The sequence below is a fragment of the Condylura cristata genome, unplaced genomic scaffold, assembly GCF_000260355.1.
Source record: "Condylura cristata isolate star-nosed mole 26May11 unplaced genomic scaffold, ConCri1.0 scaffold00017, whole genome shotgun sequence".
NCBI lineage: Eukaryota > Metazoa > Chordata > Mammalia > Eulipotyphla > Talpidae > Condylura > Condylura cristata.
In genome coordinates this window covers 42,165,972-42,191,187 of record NW_004567118.1, presented here as the reverse complement: position 1 = coordinate 42,191,187, position 25,216 = coordinate 42,165,972, and the positions used below count along the sequence as shown (strand labels likewise).

At 37.8% G+C, this 25,216-nt stretch overlaps 1 protein-coding gene across 1 annotated transcript in view; it reads right to left on the bottom strand.

The window, feature by feature from the left end:
* Positions 1 to 25,216, bottom strand: part of SLC35D2 (solute carrier family 35 (UDP-GlcNAc/UDP-glucose transporter), member D2) — a 48,622-nt gene that overhangs the window by 21,979 nt on the left and 1,427 nt on the right. Inside the window, exons 2-8 of the mRNA XM_004684915.2 lie at positions 17,948 to 17,981; positions 15,664 to 15,750; positions 10,107 to 10,174; positions 5,970 to 6,041; positions 5,106 to 5,174; positions 1,890 to 1,992; positions 560 to 652 (exon numbers count right to left, since the gene is read on the bottom strand). Of these exons, the coding sequence (XP_004684972.1) occupies positions 560 to 652; positions 1,890 to 1,992; positions 5,106 to 5,174; positions 5,970 to 6,041; positions 10,107 to 10,174; positions 15,664 to 15,750; positions 17,948 to 17,981 (526 nt within the window). The remainder of the gene's footprint in view (positions 1 to 559; positions 653 to 1,889; positions 1,993 to 5,105; positions 5,175 to 5,969; positions 6,042 to 10,106; positions 10,175 to 15,663; positions 15,751 to 17,947; positions 17,982 to 25,216) is intronic.

Here is a 25,216-nt window from a genome sequence, read left to right as displayed (position 1 = left end):
AACTTAAAATAATGCTGTATGTATGTTATTTATACTTTAATTTTAAAAAGTATTCCAGCATGCAAAAAAATGAAAGCAGATAACAACAAATAAACTAAGAATTGCAAAATTCCAAAAAGTGTTGAAGCTGAGTACAGGGTACATGCAAATTCATTAAATTACACTCTCTCTTTTTTTTTTTTTGTATGTTTTAAAATGTCCACAATGAAGATATTAAGCAGATTCAGTCTTTAAAAATTCCAAAATCACTTTCTAAGTTAATTAGCTTTCCCAAGATCTCTACATCAGCAAAAGAAGCGAGTAAGGCCTAAACTCAGATTTTTGTTTTTGTTTTCCAAAAAGCTTCAAGAGCAGATTTCTTATTACTACTTCTTGCTATTCTTCTTCCTCCACCCCATTAACTAAAATAAATAATACTGAACAAGTGAAAGTTTTCATAAACCTACTTATATGTACCCTTCCTGCTATCTTCACAATTTGTATTTCAGTAAGCAGCAAAGGTTCAATATTAACTTCTTTTTTAAGATTGCTAAGAAGGTAAAGACTCTCACCAGCTCACCTGTTGGAAGTCTCCAGTGGAGACACTAATGATAAGTGTGGGGATGATCATGAAGCAGGCATTATAGAAAAGCACTCCATACTTCCCTAGCTCCTGCAAAGATAAAGAAAACTCCACTTAATTTGAGAAATAAGCAGCATCAGATTTTCTAGAGCCATTTCCAAAACTATATACTTAAGCAGAGCTAAAATATGCTTTCTGACCAAGTGTGTACTGGGATATTTACAGCAAATTTCTGGCACAAAATGCTTCATTTCAAATATACTGTGATTTCAGAATAAAATTTTTTATAACCCAAAAAGACAGATAAAATAGATGGAGATGGGCTGCCTGTGAGATTCCATTCATCTCTAACATGCTAATTGGGCTTTTTTAAGGCATGCTATTCAAATGGGAAGTCTGGAACAGAATAAAGAACATTAAAAATGTTAATAGAAACAGAACTTGTTAAGAACATCTGCTCTTTCTATTAAAAAGCAGCAGGGTTAAAACATCAGGTATCCCATTTTCCCAATCCTGTATAAATTTACTTTATATGCAAGTGGTTATGCCACTTCTTTACCATTTTTCATAAAGGGTGACAGTGTGACTCTCAGAAGGCAACCAACCTGTTTTTGTAACTGCTACCAGGAAAAAACAAATGGCCATACAGAAAAGCAATAATGCAGATTGAAAAAACAGCGCATAGAAATAAGCCTGTCTGTCAGAGACAACTCCCTCACACAACACAAAGAACCAGGAACAAAGAAACATATGCCTGGCTCATCCTCCTGCTTAGGGAGCAGCTGGGATGGGGTGCAGACTGGGGCCTCCAAACGGATGCAGCCACTCAGAAGAAAAGCTCATCGTCCCATCAGCCCTTCAAGACCAGGAGAAAGGTGACGCTGGGCTGACCTTCTAATTACCCATTCCAATCATCTCATTCCCCAGATGAGGAAACTGAGGTTTGGAGAAGGCGAGATTCAAAGTTACAATGTGCAGTAAATAGCAAACTTTGATTTTTATCCCAGGTCTGCAGACTGTCAAAACAGAGCTGCTCTCAAATCCCTGATTTTGCCTTCATCACTGATGATGACTAGTTTAAAAAAAAAAAAACTTGTAATTTCAATTTATCTTCTGAATCATCCCCTTTTTATATATTCTAACTTCTTTTCCTATCCTATCTTTCACCCAAAACACTGCAAGACACAGGTGAGGAAATTGGAAAAAACACTAGAAATTTGTAGATCCTATAAGTAAACTAAATTATATGCCAACTTTACAAATTCGTTTTAATTTCTTCATGTCATTTCAGGGCCCAGATGAGAAAGTGAGAAGTAAGATCTCATACCTTTGGGTCCATTTTCTGTTTTGTATAAACTCCATTCGCAGCTGTGAAGATATCATTCAAAAATACAAAAACATAGCCTTCCAAGTTGAAAGCAAGGTCAGAACTAGTAGGAAGAACACAAGAGGATGGTTAGTCAGAAACTCACAACTTGGCCTCCAAGTCAAATGTTCAATCTTTCCCTGATCGAATCCATTTGTGTTGCCAGTCTACCTTCTCACTGACACATTTTCCCTCTGTGCTAGTAAATGGTTAATTCCTCTGCTTTGGCTCCAGATAAAAACAAAACCAGGCCATCAGGTGCCTTTGATTTCATCACAAATGACTTAAAACCAGAGGGACTTGCTTTAACTACAAAGTCTTTTCTTCTTGCTAACTAATAAAGCAGCATAATAAGTGGTGAACTCAGCTTTTCTGAGGGGAGTGATTTGTCTGATCCACCCAGTGGCTTTGCTTCTTGGAATAAATAGGGCGATCCCCAGGGTATAGCCCTGTAGGGACAGCTGGGCGGTGACTGGGGCAACAGGGGTCAAAAGAAGAACTGACACTTCCATCTGGTGTCTGAGGCTCCCAGCAAGCCCTCACTACCTGTCCATCAAAAAGGCAAGGAGCATCCCCTGCCCTTTCTACAACCCCTCCTAAGGCTCCCTTTTACCAGTTCTTTTGAAACACCTCTCCTTAATTTCAGATTTAAATAAGTAATGCTGGCATAACGATATTGGATGCGGGGCAGGATAAGGTACCAGCAGCAGAGAGAGCAACAGCTGAGTCAGAATAGAATTTGTCTGCCTGCACTTGATATCGCAGATACTACCATAATGCTTCAGTAACTGGGGGCCTGTGAGCTCAACTGACAATGCATAAACAGAGGGAAAAGTAATAGAAATCATACTAAATATATTTTTTAAAGATTTGTTTATTTATGCACACAGAACTGGAGTACAGGCCAGAGGTGCAGGGGTGGTGAGAAGATTCACCAGAGACAGAGTGGGGAGGTCGACTGAAAAAGTATACTGCCGAGGGGAGCAGCGGGCAGGTCAAGAGAGGTCTGTCCCGACATGTGGTCACCTCCAGGGATGGAGATCGAACTCATGCTGAAGCGGCTTTTTAGCTTCTTAGTGCTGTGCTTTAACCTGCTGCACCACCAGGGAGGGCCATACTAAATATTTTACAAGCACAAGAATTTACAGAAGTGAAACTCAAGGAAGTGACTAGAGTCTGTGGCTTATACAATATTTTAGCAAAGAAAAGGGGTGCATTATGAGGGGCAAATAAATTACAGGTAAGGAAGTTGAAAACATCTTAGGGAAACTAATGGATGGTGAGGTTTGTTCATGGGAGTGGGGTACAAAAGGAATATCAGGTTCACCAAGGGATATATATGGTCAGTTTCTTGGCAGGAAGGAAAGGGCAGAGACCTCTTTCTACATTTGCTGATGCTCAACTACCTTCAGCTTAATGCTGGCATAGTGCTTCACACAAAGTGGTATATTTTAGGTTGTCACATTCTGAGCCCCTTTAATGTCAAAAGAAGAATATTTCAAATAAAGAGATGGAAAAAGGCAAAAATTGCAGCAAAATATGAATGCAAATTAAATCAGACTTTGCTTTAGGCTGCCACCGGCATTATCTACAAATTTATTTGTACAATGAAGTGAGTTTTAAATCTTCATAAGTAAGAATTCTCTGGCTCATCCAAAACTATAAAATCCAAAATTAAGAGTCTTCCAAATTGCTTGCTGTTCAGAAATTTGCTGGTCCCTAAAATGACAGAGTTGAATGAACAAGGTCGGGCTTCCGGGGGATAGAGAGCTGTTGCTCACTCCCAGGGAACACTTGAGGGAAATTCCCAGTTCTCAGGTCTCCTGCTAGGGAGGGGCAGGGTAGGTACCCATTAGTTTAAGTGTAGTTAAAGCAAAAATGTTTAAGAAGAATGAATTGGGTTTATAAGCAAGAACAAATTCCTGGTGAACTCTGGCTGTTCACAGACATTCTATTTCAACTTTACTTTCCACATGACTTGCATTGCCAAAAAAAAACAAGAGAGGAAGAGGAAATAACACATGTCACCTCTGGGCAACAGAAAAAAAAATACTAATAATAGTAAACACTATGCTTATTGTTAATATCTATTACACTCTAGCACGTTATATTTTCTAATCTATCTTTTGCTGATTGTTTTTACCAGCTACATGAAAGCAAGGATTCTTGTCTATTTTGTTACCTGCTGCATTCCTCAGCACCAGGAACAATGCCTGAGTAAATACTCAGCGTGTATCTGTTGAATTTGGCTGTGCATTTTGTGGAAACACTGGTTTATGGGTACCCCACTTCATGTTCACAATAGAGAGACGCTAGTCTAATCTCCATTTTGCAGCTGAAATAACTGGAGCCCAAGGTAAGTTATACAGCTAGTAGATGAGGAGAGTAGGATAAATTTCCAAACATCCAGTCCATACCTTTTTCAATTTAATTGATACAGGACCCACATTATAAATGAATTAAAGGAGCTAAACAGTTTAAATGAAATTCCTCCAGTCTTTTCTTTCTTCCATTCATCCAAGTATGTGTTCTTTTCTATTATCAGTTTGCTTTACAGGTAAAGTAACTAAGGCATAGAGAGGCTGAGAAAAAGCTGACAAAGGGCACAGCTAACTTTTGAACCTAGGGAATTTAACTGCACACACATGATTTAATCACCACGCTACAAACACTGGAATGTCCACTTTTAAATGCAAACTTGGAGTCCCCATTCTAGTCTTACATGTTAATGAATAAGTTAGTCATGCGCTGGTATTACTGGCACATCCCAAACCGTAATGAGAGTATTCTAACCTGGGAAATACTGACTCCTCCAACATCATGTATGGTAAAAACAAGTTGGTGTACCAGGGCTTTATTTGTTATTCTTCTGATCAAAAGCCTAAGAGCTTTTCAAGTAAAAAGTTTTATATTAAAGGCAGGTGTTCAATTTAATCTTTTTTTTATATAAGTAGGTATGTATTTGTATCATGTTATGCTCTATTTAATCGTTCTGGCCAACTTGAAACCCAGTTTGGTTTTCACAGAACACATGGGAATTCCACTAGCATCAACATAATTGTGTCTTGGCTGCTCAATTCAACTTCAGCCAGATGGAAAATGAAAAATGAAGATGGAGCTGGGCCTATTGTCAAGGACACAAAGAAGTTATTAAGCAGAAACAGTCCAAAATCTTACCCAGCTGCGATGAAAGCACCAAGAATGATAGCAAACACACTGACAATGATGTTCAAGGAATACTGTTTCCTGTAACAAAAAAGTAAATAGATAATAAAATAAGTAATAGATACATGAAATTAAATTCTAGATAAATAGAAGTTTACACAGGAGCACTAAAAGTATCTAAATGAATTTGTGATTCAGACCAAATTTACTTTATTTCTTACACAGTTGTCCTTATCTAATTACAAGCTTATTTTTATTCTTACTACAGAAACACTGCAACAAAATACAGACGTGTTCCTGCTAGCAGATCTAGTTGGTGGGTAACTTATACCAAGCATCCAGAGATTAAGATACAATTCAACATTAGGACTTCAAGCACTGGGCCATTGTCCAAATTCTACTGCTAAGTAATCTTCACAAAAAAATCAAGAATTTTAAGCTGACATTATAAAAACTAATTTATTCTGATATTGTATCATAATCACTGCATCAGAATGGATTTCCCTGATCTTCTGCATTCTCTATGTGGACAATATCTCCTGTGTACTCCATAATGTGTGTATATTCCCTCTGACTCCAGGAAATAGGATTTACATCTAAGTGGGCATTGTTAGATTTTTAATAATTTTCTAAGACAAACGTGTTATTTGTCTAATATAAAATTACCATTAAAAATACTCATTAAATTCATAGGGAATCATGGAAACAAAGAACTATTTTAAAGTGAATAAACCATCTGTCCTTTAAAATTACTGTGACTAGCAATTCAAACCAATGATTAGGAAAGATGACTAGGTATTGAGAACTTGCTAGATAAAAATGAATTGGAGAAAAAGGAGAGAGAATAGGATAGGATGGGGGGGGGAGGAGAATCACCCAAGTATGATGGTTTCCAGGAGTAAAGTAAGTGGAATGGTAAATTTCCTGAGCACTGTAAACATCGGCAAGCTGTCAGGGAAAGATTCAAGTACAGTAATGTCAGATATTGAGAAGTTTTAACATGTTTTTACATTTTTCGTTAAACCTACCAACTTTCCAGATCAAATATAAAGAATTAAATTAATTCCCATGTATACAATAGACAAATCACACTGATAAAAAGAAATGGACATTTAATAATTTCATTCCACTTTAACTTGTTAGCAATATAAAACATCATATAATCCAAATTTTAGAAATTTGCTAAATAGACTAAAGACTATACACCATGTGTTCAAAACAGCTTCTGACATATTAAGGAGGAACTAAGTGTCAGCAATCACAACTGGCCCTAGCCAGAGACAAGAATGGGGAGCAGAACAGGCAGAACATCAGATACGTGCTTTGTAAATATTGTCTTCAGTCTGTAGCTTATCTTTTTGCTCTCACATCTTTCCACAACCATCAGTAGATGGTTGCTATTGTTCTGCAACCATCCCAGGCCAAGTAGATCCCGCTGCTCCCACTGAGGGGAACAGCAGGCGAGACAGGAGAGGTCAGCTGCGTCATGTGGATCACCTCCCGGGCAGGGATCAAAACCTGAAGTGACTGTGGCTAGTTTGCAGTGCTGCGCCCTAACCGGCTGCGCTACAAGGGTGGGCCATGCCAACATTATTCTAATCACAAAACCAAAGTCACAGGCCCTCCCTGGTGGCGCAGCGGGTTAAAGCACAGCACTAAGAAACTAAAGCCACTTCGCATGCGTTCGATTCCCGCCTGCCCCGGAAGTGACCACATGGTGTGGCAGATCTCTCCTGACCCACCCGCTGCTCCCCTCAGCAGTGTACTTCGTCGATCTGCCTGTTCTGCTCCCCACTCTGTCTCTGGTGAAGCCTCTCGCCGCCCCTGAGCCTCTGGCCTGTACCCCAGTTCTGTATGCATAAATAAAATAAATCTTAAAAAAAAAGTCACAGACTAAAACTACAAATGAATATTGATACATGTTACCTGAGTTTATATAAGATAATAGCAATTAAAAGGACATCTGAATTAAAATGAGCACATGAATCAATGGAACAGAACCAAAAGCCCAGAATTAAATCCATGTATATGTCAGTAATTTATGATAAAGGAATTACAGCCATACAATGAATAAAAAGTGTCTCTTTAACAGTGCTGGGGAAACTGGACAGTCACATATAAAAGAATGATGTTAGATAATTCTCTAATACAATGCATACAAATAATTTCAAAACAGATTAAAGACTTAGACTTAAAACCTACAACAATAATATATATATTAGCAACAACAATATGTATAATATGCATAATATGTATAATATGTATAATATGTCATCAGTGAAAAGATGTCTTTGAAGACTTGATCCCTACAGCAAGAGAAAGGAAACTGAAAATAAATAACTGGGTTTACCTTAAGTTAAAAATGTTTATACAGTGAAAGAAAATACAGGAACATTAAAAAGACATCCTGCCAAATGGGATAAAGCATTCATACATTACATAACCAGCAAGGGGTTAATATACTATATATACAAAAAACATTCAATTAAACAATGAAAAAAACCACAAACCTAATTAATGGGCAGCAGATCTGAAAAGACAAGTCACCATAGAGAATATCTAGAAGGCCAACAGATAGAAGGAAAAATACTCACCATTACTTTTAATAAGAGAAATAAGGTTAAAATCACAATGAGGGCCCTCCCTGGTGGCACAGTGGGTTAAAGCACAGCACTAGGAAGCTAAAGCCACTTCCTCTGAGTTCGATCCCCGCCTGCCCCAGAGGTGATCCACATGGCTCGGTAGACCTCTCCTGACCCGCCCGTTGCTCCCTCAGCAATGTACTTGGATGATCTGCCTGTTCTGCTCCCCACTCTTTCTCTGGTGAAACCTCTCACTGCCCCTATACCACTGGCCTGTACCCCAGTTCTGTATGCACAAATAAACAAATCTTTTTTTTTCTTTTTTTATTATTACAAAAGTTTATTTTTACATCATTTTGCACATTTTTTTAATAAACAAATCTTAAAAACACACACACACACAATGAGATATCATCTCATACCCATGAATATTTAGAATATTTAGAAGACTTGGGCTCTCCCTCATGTTGCAACAGGTTAAAGCACAGCACTACGAGGCTGGCCACAGCCGCTTCAGCACGGGTTCTCAGGTTCTATCCTCTGCCAGGGAAGTTATCCACATGGTGCAGCAGACCTCTCTTGTGTTGCCCACAGCTCCCCTCAGCAGTGTACTTCATCATTCTGCCTGTTCTGCTCCCCACTCTGTGTCTGGTGAATCCTCTCATCACCCTGTGTACCTCTGGCCTGTATCCCAGTTCTGTATGCATAAATAAATAAATCTTTAAAAAATATATATTTAGAAGACTCCCAACATGAAGTGCTGGAGAGAATGAGAAGAGAGAAGAACTCTAATGCATTGTTGGTGGGTAAACTGGCTCAGTCATTTTTGGAAAGTGATCAGATATACCTTAAAAAAAAAAAAATGGAAGTATATCATATAACCCAACAATCCCATTCTCAGGTATCTATCCAAAGAATGTGAAATCACAGATCAAAAATATTATAAGTTCTACAATGTTTACCCCCGCTTTATTTACAACAGTTAGGACAACCTAAATACCCACTGGGTCAAGAAGATGTAGCATATACACACACTGGCATACTGGTCAGACAGAAGGGAAAACAAGAATTTATCATTTGTAGCACACTTGAAGGAGTTTGTGCCATAAAATAAATCAATATGAGAAAAACAAATATGAATATTTGCATAATGGATATGTCAACAAATCAAAATGCTTATAAAAATGAACAGATACTAATAAGTGAAGTGAGATTTCTAAGATTGGAGGGTGGGGTAGAGAAAGGGTAAAATTACAGGGATGGTGGGAAAAAACTAACATTAAAAAACTATCAATTGATATTTACCAAAGATAGTCAACATTAACTAGGCACAGTGCTTAGTGGTGAGAAAAAAGAGAAGGGAAAAGTAACCAAAAAGAAAGAAGAAACTAGAAATGTATTTTTTTACCCACCAGTTAGATTCTATTGATACCAATATATAGCCATATCTTTTCTCTTTCTTAAAAAATACATTAGGATAGTGATGGCACACGGGTGACTTGGTGATGGGAAACCCGCAGGGATTACAATTGAGATGGGAAAAAAACATGTACAAAATGATGTGAAAATAAACTGAGAAAAAAAAAAAAAGACATAGGAGAGTCAGTGATCCAACCGTGGAGTGTGATGAGCAAAATTTGAAGTTGCCAGCTTAAGGAGTTGGCAGGGACTAGGGGTAGGGACTGAAGACAGGGTTAAATTTGGATTTTAGAAAAAAAAATTTTTGACTATGTAGGATTCCATGTGGAACAGAAACTTTGAAAGATAAGAAAGAATTTTACCATTTGCACAATCACTATTACTGCCAAACCTCCATAGAAACTAGATTTTTTTTAAGGTTTCATTTATTTTTACATAGAAGAACTAAGCAGGTAAATTTACTGAAACACACTGCTAAGTGCAGGAAGTGGGAAGACAGGAGGGGGCTGCTGTGCCATGTACATCAGCTCCCTGACAGGGGATCAAACTCAAGCTTTCACTATGATAGCACTGAAACTGAACCCCTACGGAGGCCCAAAACTAGAAATTTTTAAAAGTGAAATTGATCCATGTAATATCAAAGTAGGATAAAACATCAATAAGGTAGAATGAACTAAACATCACCAACAAATCTTGCATGAAAAAGTGAATATGATCAAGACATTAGAGCTATCAATTCATGGAAAATATGAGAAGAGTATATGACACACTTAGATCATGTAATCTCATTTGCTGGTTCTCTTTTCCTAGAAAGTCCCCATGGCAACTCACACACACACACACCGCCCCCCCCCCCCCCCCGGAAAAAAAAAAAAAAAAGATTGAATGTTACCCCATCTGTTGGGCACATAAAGAAGTAATAAAGATGTTTCTAAAAACACAGCTTACTTGCTACATTCAAAACAGTTATTTCAGTGAATGGAAGTAATACCTATTTTGCAGTGCACTCTACCTTAATTTCCTTGTGCTTGATAATCCACTTATATGGTTTCCAACATACAGGAGAGGCAGAGGAAACAGCTACAATGAAAATAAAGTAGAATTACTTGGTTAGGACTTCAATAATGGACTTCCCTTCCTATATAAAATGAAATGCTTTGTCTTCCCATCAGTAAATAAATCACTCTGAATTCCTTTCCCTGGAATGACTACAAATTTCCAGCATCCAAAATATACCCATGAGTTTCTCCAGATGATCAAAATAGTCAGATGGGCAGTAGTTTTTATAATCATAGGCTAGGAGAAGCTGGATAGAAATGGAAGCGATGACCTTAGCCACACTAGTAGATTAAGCAAGGTTCTGAACAATCACCTATCTTGAGTGGAGACCCCTGGCTGGGGTGTTCAGTTGAGGAGGGATATTCATGGTTTACACATGAGACTCAGAAGACTGGCAAAGGTGTGCAGACTTCATTAACATGAACATGTGCACTTTGCAGACAAACACAAATATTTCTCTCACTGGCATGCCACAAGGCTGATGTCAAGTAAACTGTTGTAACAGTGGCACATCTTTTGGAATGGAGTTACTTTGTTTTAAAGGTCCCAAATGATTAAATATCTGCCAAGGCCAAATAATGTACCAGAAGCACTTGAACTAGGTTTATTAAGCTCTGGGCTCCTGAATTATTTTCTAATTGTCAGCAGAAATATTATTCAGAACACACAGAGAAAATGTAAGATCTGGTTTTCCATAAGTAAAAATATATATTGTTTCACAAGGAAATAATATATATTATTATATGTTATGATAATATATATGTATATACTAAGAACATTTTTTTTAAGATTTATTTATTCATACAAAACTGGGGTACAGGCCAGAGATGTAGACGGCGAGAGGATTCACCAGAGACAGAGTGGGGAGCAGAACAGGCAGATCGAGGAAGTACACTGCTGAGGGGAGCAGCGGGCGGGTCACAGCGGGCAGGTCAGGAGAGGTCTGCCACACCATGTGGATCTCCTCCAGGGCAGGCGGGAATCGAACTCATGAAGAAGTGGCCCAAGCCTTCTAGTTCTGTGCTCTAACCTGCTGGGCGACCAGGGAGGGCCCTATACTAAGAACTTTTTAACCAATATAACAGACCATAGATATCAAGGAAATTAAGCATGCAACTAAGATTACTTAAAGGATTTTGAAATATTCAATGTCGTGTACAAGAAAAAAAAGTTACACAACTTTATTATCTGGATATTTACTATAAAAAATACACACACATACACACACACACACACACACACATATATGAGAGGCCAAGAGATTCAGGATCTTCCTCTTTATTATCAACACTCAGATTAACAACCTACACCTGATTCAACAATAATACTGTGGGTGAAATTACAACTTTCAGGATTCTAAGGCGTTGAAAAGAATCAGCTGTTCCATGTATAGTTCAAAATAAAAGCAAGTTATGGTGTACTGTAAAAAGCTGTCCTCTATCTTGTGGTTTTCAGTAACAGTACACTAGATTATTTGCCCTAATCTCTCTGTGGAAAACAATTTAAAGTGCTAGGTAAAATAACTTATAGCATCAAAGCATGAAAGAAATGAGAAAATAGTGAAAAATACCCAGACTAAACCTGAAGTAAGAACAAAATCCCAGAGAACAACAAAAGTGCATCTTCAACATTTTGCCAAACTGGAACTCTACAAACAAGAATATGTCTCAGGCCCTCTCTGGTGGCACAGCGGGTTAAAGCACTGCACTAGGAAGCTTAAGCCACTTCCGCATGAGCTGGGTTCCTGCCTGCCCCGGGGAGGAGTCCACATGGTGAGGCAGACCTCTCCTGACCCGCCCCGCTGCTCCCCTCAACAGTGTACTTCGTTCATTTGTCTGTTCTGCTCCCCACTCTGTCTCTGGTGAATCCTCTCACCCTCTGCATCTCTGGCCTGTACCCCAGTTCTATGTGAATAAATAAATAAATCTTAAAAAAAAAAAAAAAAGACAAGGAACAACAGTGCTGGTGAGGACATGGAAAAACTATCTGAGAGCCCTAAATCAGCTGACCTCTCTAAATTCCTTAACCACAGCACCTCTGAGAAATAACAATGATTATTGTTTTGAATCACTAAGCTATGCAACAAAAGTTACCTGGAATATGGATTAAAAAGGATCCACAGGGCCCTCCCTGGTGGCGCAGCGGGTTAAAGCACAGCACTAAGAAGCTAAAGCCACTGCCGCATGAGTTCAATCACCGGAGGTGACCACATGGGGTGGCCGACCTCTTCTGACCTGCCCCCTGCTCCCCTCAGCAGTGTACTTCATCTGTTCTGCTCTGTTCTGCTCTCCGCTCTGTGTGTGGTGAATCCTCTCACCGTCCCTGCACCTCTGGCCTGTACCCCAGTTCTGTATGCATAAATAAATAAACCTTTAAAAAAGAAAAGTATCTACAAAAATATCCACAGCAAACAACATACTTAATGGGGAAATATTAAATGTTTCTTTCAGATCAAAGGTCATGTGATAACAAAGAACTTTTTAACAGACAACAGTTCATAAATATCTAGGACATTAAGCCTGCACCATTTCAATCAACACTGAACTGAAGGTCCTATGCTATGCAGTAAGCAAGAAAAAGAAATAGAAAAATGTTGGCAAAACAAAACTGTCATTTTTGTAGATGAACTAGTTATGAACATAGATAATCAAAAAGGAACTACAATCAAAATATAATGATTAATTATTGATATAATTTATACCAATAATGATATAATTTATATCAATAATTTACCAATTAAAAATTATAATATACCGGCCCTCCCTGGTGGCTCAGCAGGTTAAAGCACAGCACTGAGAATCTAAAGCTGCTTCCGCATGAGTTCAATTCCCGCCAGCCCCGGAGGTGACCACATGGTGTGGCAGACCTCTCCTGACCCGCCCGCTGCTCCCCTCAGCAGTGTACTTTGACCATCTGCCTGTTCTGTTGCCCACTCTGTCTCTGGTGAAGCCTCTCACCGCCCCTGAGCCTCTGGCCTGTACCCCAGTTCTGTATGCACAAATAAAATCTTTAAAAAAAAAATTATAATATACCAATAATATTCCACACTCCATATAATAATATTCCACACTTTTGCAGATATAAAAACAATATAAAACAGGGACATTATTTTTCAAATAAGTACAATAGCAAAAAAAGTTACCTCAGAATAAATCTAAACAAAACTGCTAGAACTATAAAAAGAAACCTTATAAAACTTTACTGAGTACAATTAAAGAAAGAGTGTATGTACCAGGCTTATGGACTGAAAGATTAAATACTTGAAAGATGTCAATTCATCCCAAATTGCTTTACAACTTCAATGCAATCTCAAATGATCCTTAAAGATTATTATTTTTTCTGAAATTTAAAAACGTGTTTCTAGTCATAGAAGAATGTAAGGAACCAAGAGCTAGGAAGAAGGATTTGCTCTATTAGATAGACTTTTCTAAAGCATTAAGTAATTAAGACTGGGTGGTAAAGGTACAGAAAACACTATTAGACAAATGAAAAGTCATGGAGAGCCCAGAAACAGACCCATGCATCTGTGAACAGAACCATGATAAAACTCTTCAGTTGAGTCTGTGACAACTATGCTGATTTGGGGGGAAAATAAAATTAGAACATTATCTCACACAATACACAAATTGAAATCTAAGAATGATTAAAGAACCTAACTCATCTAGAAAAATAACATTCTGGCTGCAGAGTAAAAAATGATTTTCTAAGAAGGTAAAACAATAATTATAAAAGGAAAAGTTATAAGAGGAAATTAATAATTTATAATAATAATTGATAATTATAAAATTATAAAAGGAAAAGTCTGAAAAGTTTGACTAATTTCCAATTAAATTTTCTTTTTAGGATAAGGACAGGTATCACTTACTGATGGGCTACATTCTGAGAAATGATTTGTTAAGTGACTTTATCATTGGAGGAATGTCAGAAGGTAATTACACAAACCTACAGGACACAGCCTATTATACACCATTATCTGTAGGGGCCGCATGTATATAGCTGTTGCTGACCAAAACATTATTATGCGGCTCATGACTTTGTACATCAATGAAAAAGAAAAGAAAAAGGTACCAGACAGAGAGGGAAAATGCATTCATAATACCGTATTAACTAACAGGAGGACTATCATTAATATTTTTTAAACTCCTATATGAATTAGTAAGAAAAAGACATCAAGTCAATGAAAAAATATGGGCAAGTCTTAAGAGATACTTCACAAAAGGGGATATCCAAATGGACAAAGAACATGAAAAGATACTGAATCTCATCAGTAACCAAAGAGATGCAAATTAAAGCTGTAAGATGTCATTACACAACCCCCAAATTAGTAAGGCTTAAATTGACTTTAACACCAAGGATTGGCAAGAATGTGGAGCCACAGAGACGCTTTATGCAGTTTTTTTTTATAATAATTTATTTTTACATATTTTTGTGCATTTTTCCATTTCAGTTACTTTATGTAGTTTTGTCAGGTGTGTGAACCGGTACAATCACTTTAGAAACAGCTTGATATAATCTACTCAAGTCCAAGATAAACATGCCCTAAGAGCCACAGGCTCCACTTCCTGCTGCACCCCTATCACCAAGAAATGCATTCACATTGTGTTGTTTGGGACTGGATGTGCCCTCTCAAAATTCCTATTTTGAAGCCCTAGTCCCTAGTAGGGCTATATTTAGATACAGGGAGTAAAGTAGGTAAATAAGACTAAATGATAAAAGAGTGGACCATATTTTAATAGGACGAGTGTCTTTATAAGAAGAGAAAGATACCAGAGCTGTGTTCCCACAGTGAAAAAGCCATGCACACATAAACCCAGCCTACTGACACCTCGATCTTGGATTTCTTGCCTCTAACAGGGAAAAAGTTAACTTCTATTTTATAAGAAACCCAGTCTATTTTGTTATGATAGTCCTACCTAAGAGCCCAGTATAAATATGTTCAAAGCGGTACTTTTTTATATTAGTAGCCTCCAAATTAGAAATAACCCAAATTTCATACAAAGTAAAACAAATAATTTGTAGTATATTCACACAATGAAAATAATACAGCTATATACAATGCAGAAGAATTTTTACCACCATAATACTAAGTAAAAGAAGCAAAATATGAAAAGAATCTGATTCCCTTATCATGAAGTTTAAAAATAGACAAAAGTAACTATTATATAACTCACAGATACATACAAATTAAGAAAAGTTACAAGGAAGTCAAGAAAATTTCTAAGACAATACCAGAATAATGAGTGAGATTTTGTAATTCCATCTCAGCTATTACCTGTAACTAGGTAATGGTTACAGGTTGATTATTCAAGTATACATTCATGTATTATACATTTTCTCTATATATAGATCACAATTTTAAAATGCTTAGAATGATATAAAATCTTCATTGAGTGTGAGGATAGAGGGAGAGGAGGCAGAAGTTTCATAGTACAGTAAGCAGTATATTCCATACATTCATATATTCAACATTTTCATATTCCATCACAACTGCATGTACTTTCATGACCTACCTTTACAGGAATTTCTTTATCAAAGTCAGGGAACTGAATTATTTTATTTAGCTTGGACACATACAGTATCATTATGGTAGCTGCCATCTAAAGAAGAGAGAGAAACTTCAGCAAAATATCTGGGAAGGTAGCTTGAGGTATAAAGACATTACTCAAAGAAAGCAGATCCATCAAAAGGAAGTATATACCCAAAATTCATTTGTCTAAAAAATGATTTCTTAGAGTATTCATATTTTCTTGCCATTATATTCTACTAAAACCATAGGTATAAGAGACTCATACACATATATATTATCTCAAGGGGCTGAAGGAACAATCATAGAAAAAAAGAATAATGTCCCCAAGAGTAACCAGAGTGACCGTCCAGTCACTGAGGCAAACCACTAACTGTATTTCCCAATACTAATCATCTGGTTACCTTACCCCATAAAGTGAGTGTGGGGGTGGAGGTAGGGGAACAAATTCCACATGTAAACATACTTTTTGAAAAGTGCAAAATATTTCTGTAACACAGAAGATAAATTGAGAGAAAAACCTTAAGAAGGATTTATTGCATGCTAGCCAGTATTATAAAAATATCTCATTCAAATCCTATTAATCTGGAGCAAAGCAGGGATATTAAAAATACTCCAGATTATCATCTTCTGAATATCATCTTCTAATAAAAATGTTAGAACTTACTTAATTGTCACCATGTTAAGATATAAAAATTAAAATACTCCAACATTATTATAATCCTAAATGTTCACTCTAATAATTTTAAAAACTTAATATTTAGGATAGATTTACATAACTAGAGTCCATCCCAGATTATAATGTTTGTATTTTGATTTACATTGTATTTCTTTCAGAAATGTACCAGCACTTACCTAAAATATTCTGAATTCAAACTTTTAAAATTAGGTTTTGCTAGCCTAACTCCAAATAAATTACCAATCAAAAGGTCTTTTTTTTATAAATATTTATTTATTTGTACATACAGAGCTGGGGTACAGGCCAGAGTCTCAGGGCGGTGAGAGGCCTCACCAAAGACAGAGCGGGGAGCAGAACAGGCAGATCAACGAAGTACACTGCTGAGGGGAGCAGCGGGCGGGCCAGGAAAGGTCTGCCTCGCCATGTGGTCACCTCCAGGGCAGGCGGGGATCGAACTCATGAGGAAGTGGCGTTAGCTTCTCAGTGCTGCACTTCAACCCGCTGCGCCACCAGGGAGGGCCTCAAAAGGTCTTTTACTGAATACATACCAGTACATTTACTTGCCTGACAGATTTCCAAGGATATATTATCAAATATTCTCTGAGCATTTAAAGTACATATTTCTACATAGTATCACACACTAGCATACAAAAATCATAAATTTTTGACCTTAAGGAAATAAAGTTTCCTTTTTCTTGTTTCTCCCCAAATTGATATTGCTAAGAATTCTTTATTAGCAGAACATTTAATAAGAATCATGTTTAATCATATAAATGGCAGCTTTTTCAAGATGCACAATTTAAAATTTTGTTAATTTTCCTAATTTTAAATTTTCTCCCCATAAATTAAACTAACAGTGCCTGTTACCACTCATCTACTGGAAACCACCAGCATATAACCAGAATAATAAACAAGCTGCAAATTAATGGGGAATTTCAGAATAGAAGTCAAATGAAATTCATCTGACATAGCTATCAGGCAAGCTCATCCTTATACTTGAAAACAAATCTGCAGGAAGCAAACTGAAAACATTCTTTGCTTGGCCCACAGAGAGGTTTTTAGAAATCTGAATCCAGCACCAGCATTTACAGATTAGAATTGATGTAAAAGTTAAAATTCCCTATTTCTCTTGAAAACTTTCTGGAGTTCTATAAGGGCATAACAGGTGCTATCTCCCCAACCCTTTCCTCTCACACACAATCACTTAAAACAAGTACCCAGTGCACACGTGGGGGTGGTGGGAAGGATGATCTCTGTTGTCCACCTGCCCCCTCCCACAAACTTTTACCCAGCAGCCAATGAAGGCTGAGAGTCTACTGGGCCCTTACTTGACAGTAATTAAATTCAATGAGAAAAGTTAAAATAAGTAGTCATTTTTCCCTATAAATGTAACTATCCCTAAATCATAGAATAAAATAAAGTGTGTCTCACTATTTCACCTTGTTTCACAAAGAAATACATGATACTCTGGTGTCTGCCTGCAGAATAATTTGTAGACTAAGTATTAAACAAAGGCTTATGTATTTAAGCACATTTTTCTCATGTATACTGATGTTTATCAAGAGCTTACCTTATTTTTTTTTTCACTTACCTGTCCAATTCCAAGACAAATTGGTGATGGGAAGCTACAAAGAATACAGAATAACAATTTTAACAATTGAGAAAAATTTGAAAAAAAAGTCTATATTATACAATGATAAAAGTTATTTAAAAGTCTTGGGCACTCTTCGACAATGAAAACAATATCAACTTTGTTCATTTTTCATGTCCTTTCATTTTTTAAAGTGGTTATTGCTAAACTTAGTAAATTTTATACTACTGCTTGAGGCAGACTGTCTTTATGTCAATAGAAATCATGATGGCATATGAAAAGAGCCAAAAATTATCTGGGTTAAATTATTAGAATTAATACATAACTCTAGCAAGTTTACTGGATACAAGATGAATATATGAAAGACATTATTTGCATATCTATATACCAGCAAGAAGCAAATAAAGTGAAGATTTATTCACTTTAAAGATATTACTTATTTTAAATGATTTTCAAGATATCATTTATAATACCAACAAAAACATCAATTAACAGTAAGTGCATAGTTTATAATATTAAGAAATTAAACTATTAGGATATTGTTATTTAAAAGACAAGAACCCATACCTATTGGTCCAAGGGCATATGATATAATTACTAGTTTGTTTCAATATTATCTAGGGGGAAATGGTGGAAATGAGTGGAGGAGAAATTAAAAAAAGTTAGAGGGAAGTAACAGTATGGCTTGAGACCAGATAATGTATACACAGCAATTCATTATACTCTTTTTCTTTAAGTAATATACCCAGGAACAAATTTAATGAAATAAATATCTGAAAAAATCAAAGGAATCCTAAATAAAATTGATGGATTAGAAGCTCAGTATTGTAGTTCATTATCTTCAAAATGATCTATAAATTCAATGCAATCTTGTAAAAATACCAGCAAGTATTTTACAGGAACTTACAAACTGATCATAAAACTGAATGGAAAATAAAGAGCAAAAATTACCCAAGATAACCTTGAAGAAGAGCAAAAGTGGAGGAATGACTATTGGGTTCACTTAAAGCTATAATGAATGAGACACTGTGGGTTTTGTAAAGCCATAGTCCAAACAGGACCATGGAAGAGAGTATAACAACAGATACACTACAGAGCAGTGGGGAAGGGGAGGGGAAAAGGAGCAGAGTCAACAAATGACACTGGGTAGTCTGGATACAGACTCCTGACCCTACCTCACACATACCTCACACAATGTGGCATTACACCTCACCTGGCTTACTTGTTGCCCACTGGCTCCAGGCCTAATCTCAGGCTACTAAAAAACAGGGAGGGGGTATCACAAAAAAATGCTCAGCCTTCAATGTGTACGTCAGAGGGAAACACACCTATTTCAGATAGAGTAAGAAAAGAATAAAGAATCAATCTACCTTATGAGAGAAAAATAGAATGATGGTACCAGTGTGAGAATAAAATCAACTCTATGGAAGCCAGGTTTTACCACCCACTTACCCTCTGTGGTCTTATTCCTCAGTTACCTGAGGAGAAAGATACCTTGCCAAAAGACACCTGAGAGCAGCTTCAATTTAATCACTGGTTTCTTCTGGGGTATAACTGCCCCCAGTTCAGAATATCTGCGGAGTTATTCAGCTCCAGAGCTCCTAGATCAGGCTTTGTTTGACTGCAGCACAACTCAGCTCCTCTTTGCCTAGCCCTGCCTACTTCACCCTGACAAGAGCAGATCCTAAAAGCATTCCTCAAGATACCTCCTCCACATGTCAGTCTGCTTCCCAAAGAATACAACCAATGATGAAATAAATAAATAGACAGTATCAACAAACTGCATTGTATTAGAACAAATAAAAGTTTACAAGAAAGTAACAAAGAGCTACCCTAGAAGAAAATATAAAACAAATAATCATAATTGCTTTCAGCTACAGAACACCTTAGGAAGAAGGCATCTATAAAAAAAGAGCTCAAAATCAAGATGACAAAAGAGTTGAATGAGAAGGACACATACAGATCTAAGGACCAAGCAACTTAACTCCTATGACCGATTTAGAAACAGCACAGAACTAAATGACCACTTCTAAAACTGAATTACCAACACTACAAGTAATTGCAGAGAATGCATAATAAAAGGACAAATTCTAAAAGATATATATATATGTAAATATATATATATACACACACATATACAAACTACAGACAAACAGCACCATACAGTTAACTGCTGTGCCTGTTATGACAAACTCAATAAAGAGAAAAGGAAATGATCCAAAGAATAAAAGACAAATTTGTTTCCTTGACACAAGGGGGGCAGGGGGGAATAAACAATCTTTACATCCGCACACTTGAATAGAAAAATCTCAACATGACTAAAGTCACAGATGTGAACTCTCCATAAAAAACTGCCTGACAATAGAATCCGATTAGGATTCCACTCAGACACCAATTAGGAGGCAAATCAACTAATGAATGAAGGAATGGAGACCTGTGTTAAAGGGCTGTTGCTGATTACTGTATGCATTTAAACACAGAGCAGGTTCAAGCAACAATTTAATTATAATTACACAACTGTATGCTGCATTCTAAAAGAAGATATGCCGGGGAGGGAAGAGGGAGAAGTATGCAAGACTCCTCAACTTTAAGAGCAGGAAGATCACTTGCTATCAACAGTTGAAGGATGTTCACAAAATAAACTGAGCAAGTTCAACTTCTTAATGTTTTTTGTGATCTCTTAATCTTAAGAGGGATTTTTAAACTCTTGTAGTGAGGAAATCTCTTTGAAAGGTAACAGTTCTTTTAGTTGACAGTATATTGTGTTATATCCCTATTTTGGGGGAGCATGTTGACATATTTCAGAAAGCAGTAGCACATCTGCAACTGATTTCCAGTGGTGGGGGAAGGACAAAAATAGAAAAATACTAGCTACTACAACTTAGTTGTAGGGTTACAACTTAGTACAAGTATTCCTTATACTTTGTTTTCTATTTTTCTATATGCTTGAAGCTTTTCATAATAAAAAGTTGTAGAGGGACCTAGATGAGCCTCAAAAAGAAATAATTAAACAAAAGTCTTCACCACTTGTTTTTCGAATAAATGAGTAAGTAATTAGCAGATATAATATGAACCCATCAATACATGAGGCAATAAAATATATATATCCAATATATCCATCATTCTAAAAAGATGCTTGCAATTATCGCCTAATATTAATTATAGTAATTTAAAGCATTTAACCTAAGAATAGTTTTTGTGTGAATTCCTCATAAAGATCACAATATAATGATTATTCTTTAATATAAATATATATATATATTTCAAGATACTGTGTCTAGGTAGTGGGCAGATAATTATTGTAGTTGTCTTTGTACACTTGTATATTTAAATAACTTCTAACTTTTTTATACAACAGGAGCCAAGAAGTATAGAAAGTATATGCACCCAACTCTGAAAGGAACAGGGAAATGAGGGTCCAGGTAGGGTCAAGGGAGAGTTAGTTTTGCCTGAGACACCCAAATTTGTTTTTAAGGTGACAGAGAAAGAATGGAGTGAAGAATGGAGGACAGTGGACACAGAAGCAGAGCCCTGGTTATTGGGGTGAACAAAGCAGTATCGCCTAGTTAGCAGGATACAGAGGGGCCTTATTTTGTTAGTGGGCAGAATGCAGAATACTCCCGAACCCCTAAACCTGCTTGCTCTAAATGGGTTCTGCCATTCACTGCACAAAAACAAACGTACTCTGAGTGCATAAAGTCTATAGAAAAGAATTTTAATATAATTTGTGTGCAACAGAGAGAAAAGAATATAGTTAAAATAGTTTATCCATGAAACACCCAAAATTACCCATCCCCTCATTGGTAGATGCCCAGCCAAACAGGGTTGGCTCAAAACAGAACCACTGAGGCCCAGAAGCTTATCACAAACCTAAGTCACCTTCAGGTGGGAGGTGGGAACCCAGGGAAAGCAGGGACCAAGCAAGTATGGAAGGAAAAAAGCAAAAGTGAAGCTAAAGTCAAGGTAAAGGCAGCCATTGTCAGCGTTCCCACAGGTCTCCCACCTAAGTCTCTTTCAAGTGTCTCCTTCCGTGTCCTCCAAGTCACTAGGGAAAGTCCAAGGCTGAGAACAAGCACAGCCTCTTTACCTGTCTCTCTGCTCTTCCTGCAGCTTCCAGTCTTCTCCTAGTCCTCTTTTTTTTTTTTTTAAGATTTTATTTATTTGTACATACAGAACTGGGGTACAGGCCAGAGGCTCAGGGGCGGTGAGAGGCTTCACCAGAGACAGAGTGGGGAGCAGAACAGGCTGATCAATGAAGTACACTGCTGAGGGGAGCAGCGGGCGGGCCAGGAGAGGCCTGCCGCACCATGTGGTCACCTCTGGGGCAGGCGGGGATCGAACTCATGCTGCAGTGGCTTTAGTTTCTCAGTGCTGTGCTTTAACTTGCTACGCCACCAGGGAGGGCCATCCCCCTCTTTTTTTGTTCTCCCCAAATCCTTCCTAGCTTCCCCTCCATGCTCAGTTCCACCCTTCCAGTGAATCTGGAACCTCCCCTTTCTATAGGGACTACCTACCCTGTTACAATTGGACAATTTCTATTTTCTTAATTATAAGAGAAGAGGTTGGGGGGGAGGGGTTTAGATGAAAGTATAAGTCAATTCTGAGACCAAAGAAGCAAGCCCCAGAAGAAACTAGCAGGTAGTCAGAGTTGCCAACTGAGGCCTATAGTCATCAATTGTAAAGTCAACCCTGACTGCTCAGAAGTGGTTTTTCTCCCACAAGGGCAGCTCATGCGCTAAAGGAAGGACAAAGATGGATGGTGGGCCATGTCCGGTGAGTGTCAGCCAAGGTAGGAGAGGTAAAGGGTCAGTGTATGTTCCCTGGTCCAGGAGGGAAGGGATGTCCTGAGGGCAGACATGGAACAAAATAAACCAAAAATGGCTCAAGGCATGAACAGCCCCTGGTCAGAGTGGAGAAAGGAGCAGTGACCACCAGAGGCAGGGCTGAGCTGAGTCCAAAGAGAGAGACCATAATGTCCCCAGGTGCTCAGGGGAGTCCTGGTGGGGAAGGAGCACAGTCACTCGTGAGCACCTCCAGGGAGCCAGAAAGGGAAGGGTTAAGTCCAGAGTCTGAGGGAGCACGGGTATTTGATGCCAGGAGGACTCAAGCCACCACCTAGTCTCACCAGGGCAGGATGAAGCTACAACCCAAGTTCCATCCAAGTGATCAGGGGGAGAGGTGTCCTCAGGAGTGAGCAGGAGTGAGCAGAAAAACCAGGAGTTGTTTTTTTTTTTTTTAAAGTTCCAGCCTCCATGACTGGAAACTGACTGAATCATGCTAAACCTCTTCAAGTGATTCACTCTACCAGGCAGATTGGAAATCACTGTATCAAAGCCTTGGGGAGCATAAAAAAGTAGACTCCCACAGCAAATACTGACAACACATGTCGAACGAAAATAACTAAGTTCTATGTTTTATTAAGGATCACTAGTAAATTCGTGTATGACACAGAATGGCATCAAAATGGCCACAAAAGCAAACTCAAGACAGCCCTCATGAATCTCAACCTGAAGAACTCACCAGAAACCAATTGATAAAGAAGCAATGTTTACCAATTTGCTTTTTCCCTCACACCACAAGACCTTCAAAGATCTCTTTGCCAATCCAGGTAAATCTAGCATTACAATGAATTAAAACTAACAAATAACTAAGATCATTCATCAGTCTTGTACCCCAACAAGAAAACAATCTGCTCAAAATGGAAGAGCAAAAAACAACCCGGAGTTACATTTCCAAGATTCTGTGAATTAGGTAATCAGGGGAAAGCCCTTCCTTCTTCCTACAACACAACATGTCATCCTCAAATAACTAATGCTGGATCAGATTTCTGTGGTTTATTTTTGTAACCAAATCACCCCAAGCTCCCTCCCTCAAAAATGTGCTTTTACAGTATTTGGAGATGAGAAAATAAGCAATGTTATTTGAACAGGTTCTCCAGCTGAATAAAATATTACATTACAGAAATGTGAAGTGTTTACTTAAAGGATTGTAAAGATCTTTCTGAGGCAAAAACTTGATTTGCTCTTTAATCATGGAACTCAAAATTTTAAAGATGGATTGGCTAGGACATGTCCTGTTATAATAATTCTTCCTTATTGGACACTGCCCTCCACCCACCTACTACATAACCAGTGTTTCTGGAACCTGTTTCCAAGAAGAGGACGTATGTTTTTGGTGATAGATTGCCATGGCCATTGCACACAGCACTCACTCATGTGCAGAAAGCAGAGACTTCTCTTCAAACTTCATTTGCCATAATGGTTACACACTCCCAAACAAAGCCATTAATGGCATTCACTTATTTTTGGTTTATTTTGTAATTATTTGAATTTTCTTTTTCTTCCATTAGCTTGCATTGTATGTGCTAAATGATCTGGTTGATATATGTTCATTATCGTTTCCTTAAGAAAGATTTTGTGTTTCCCATAGACATCAGCAAACACACTGCTATACATTGGTAAAAACCTCTTAAAGAATATCAATAGTCACAGTATCACCAAAAAAATATCCAATATTCACCCCTGCCCTCCATGTCTGCTACAACCCCTTTAGCTCAGGCCAAACCATCTAGAATTACATAGAATACTGTAACTGTTCGCTACCTCTGTCCCTGCTTCCATTACCATCAGTTTTCCACCCACTTACCAGCCAACAAAATCTTTCTAGTGGCACAAATGATGGCACATGACTCCCTCTGCTAAATCCTTCCAAGGGAAGCCTTGCATATGGGCTAACATTTAAACTATCATGGTCTCTCTGTTTTGACCCTAGTCCACTAATGTCTGCTCTCAAACCATGGTGATTAAGACGATGTCACTCCTCTGCTTCTTGCCTTCCAGTGACTCTCATCTCCTTCAGCCCTCTAACCCACCAGTTGGCTAGAAGGGTCCTATATAATATAGCAATATTGTGGCCTCACATAATGCCATTCCCACCCAAACACTTCACTCATTCATGCCTGGCATGTTTTCCCTTCATTTCCCTCACATCACTCAAAAGTCACCTCCAAAGTGAGACTTCAATGATCACATTGGAATTTACCAATTTTGCAGTTTACCACAATGACACTTTCTTCCTGCCCTTTTCCTCCTGACCCCATAGTTGAATCTGACATAAAACATATTCTTCTGCTTTATTACTGATCCAGCAGAAAACTCCATGCAAGCTCCAGAAGAATGAGTGTAATGAGGTTTGGGGTGTTGATCTGTCTACCATGAGATAGTACCTGGCAGATAACTGATGCTTTATTATTAAGTGAAGGACCTGATC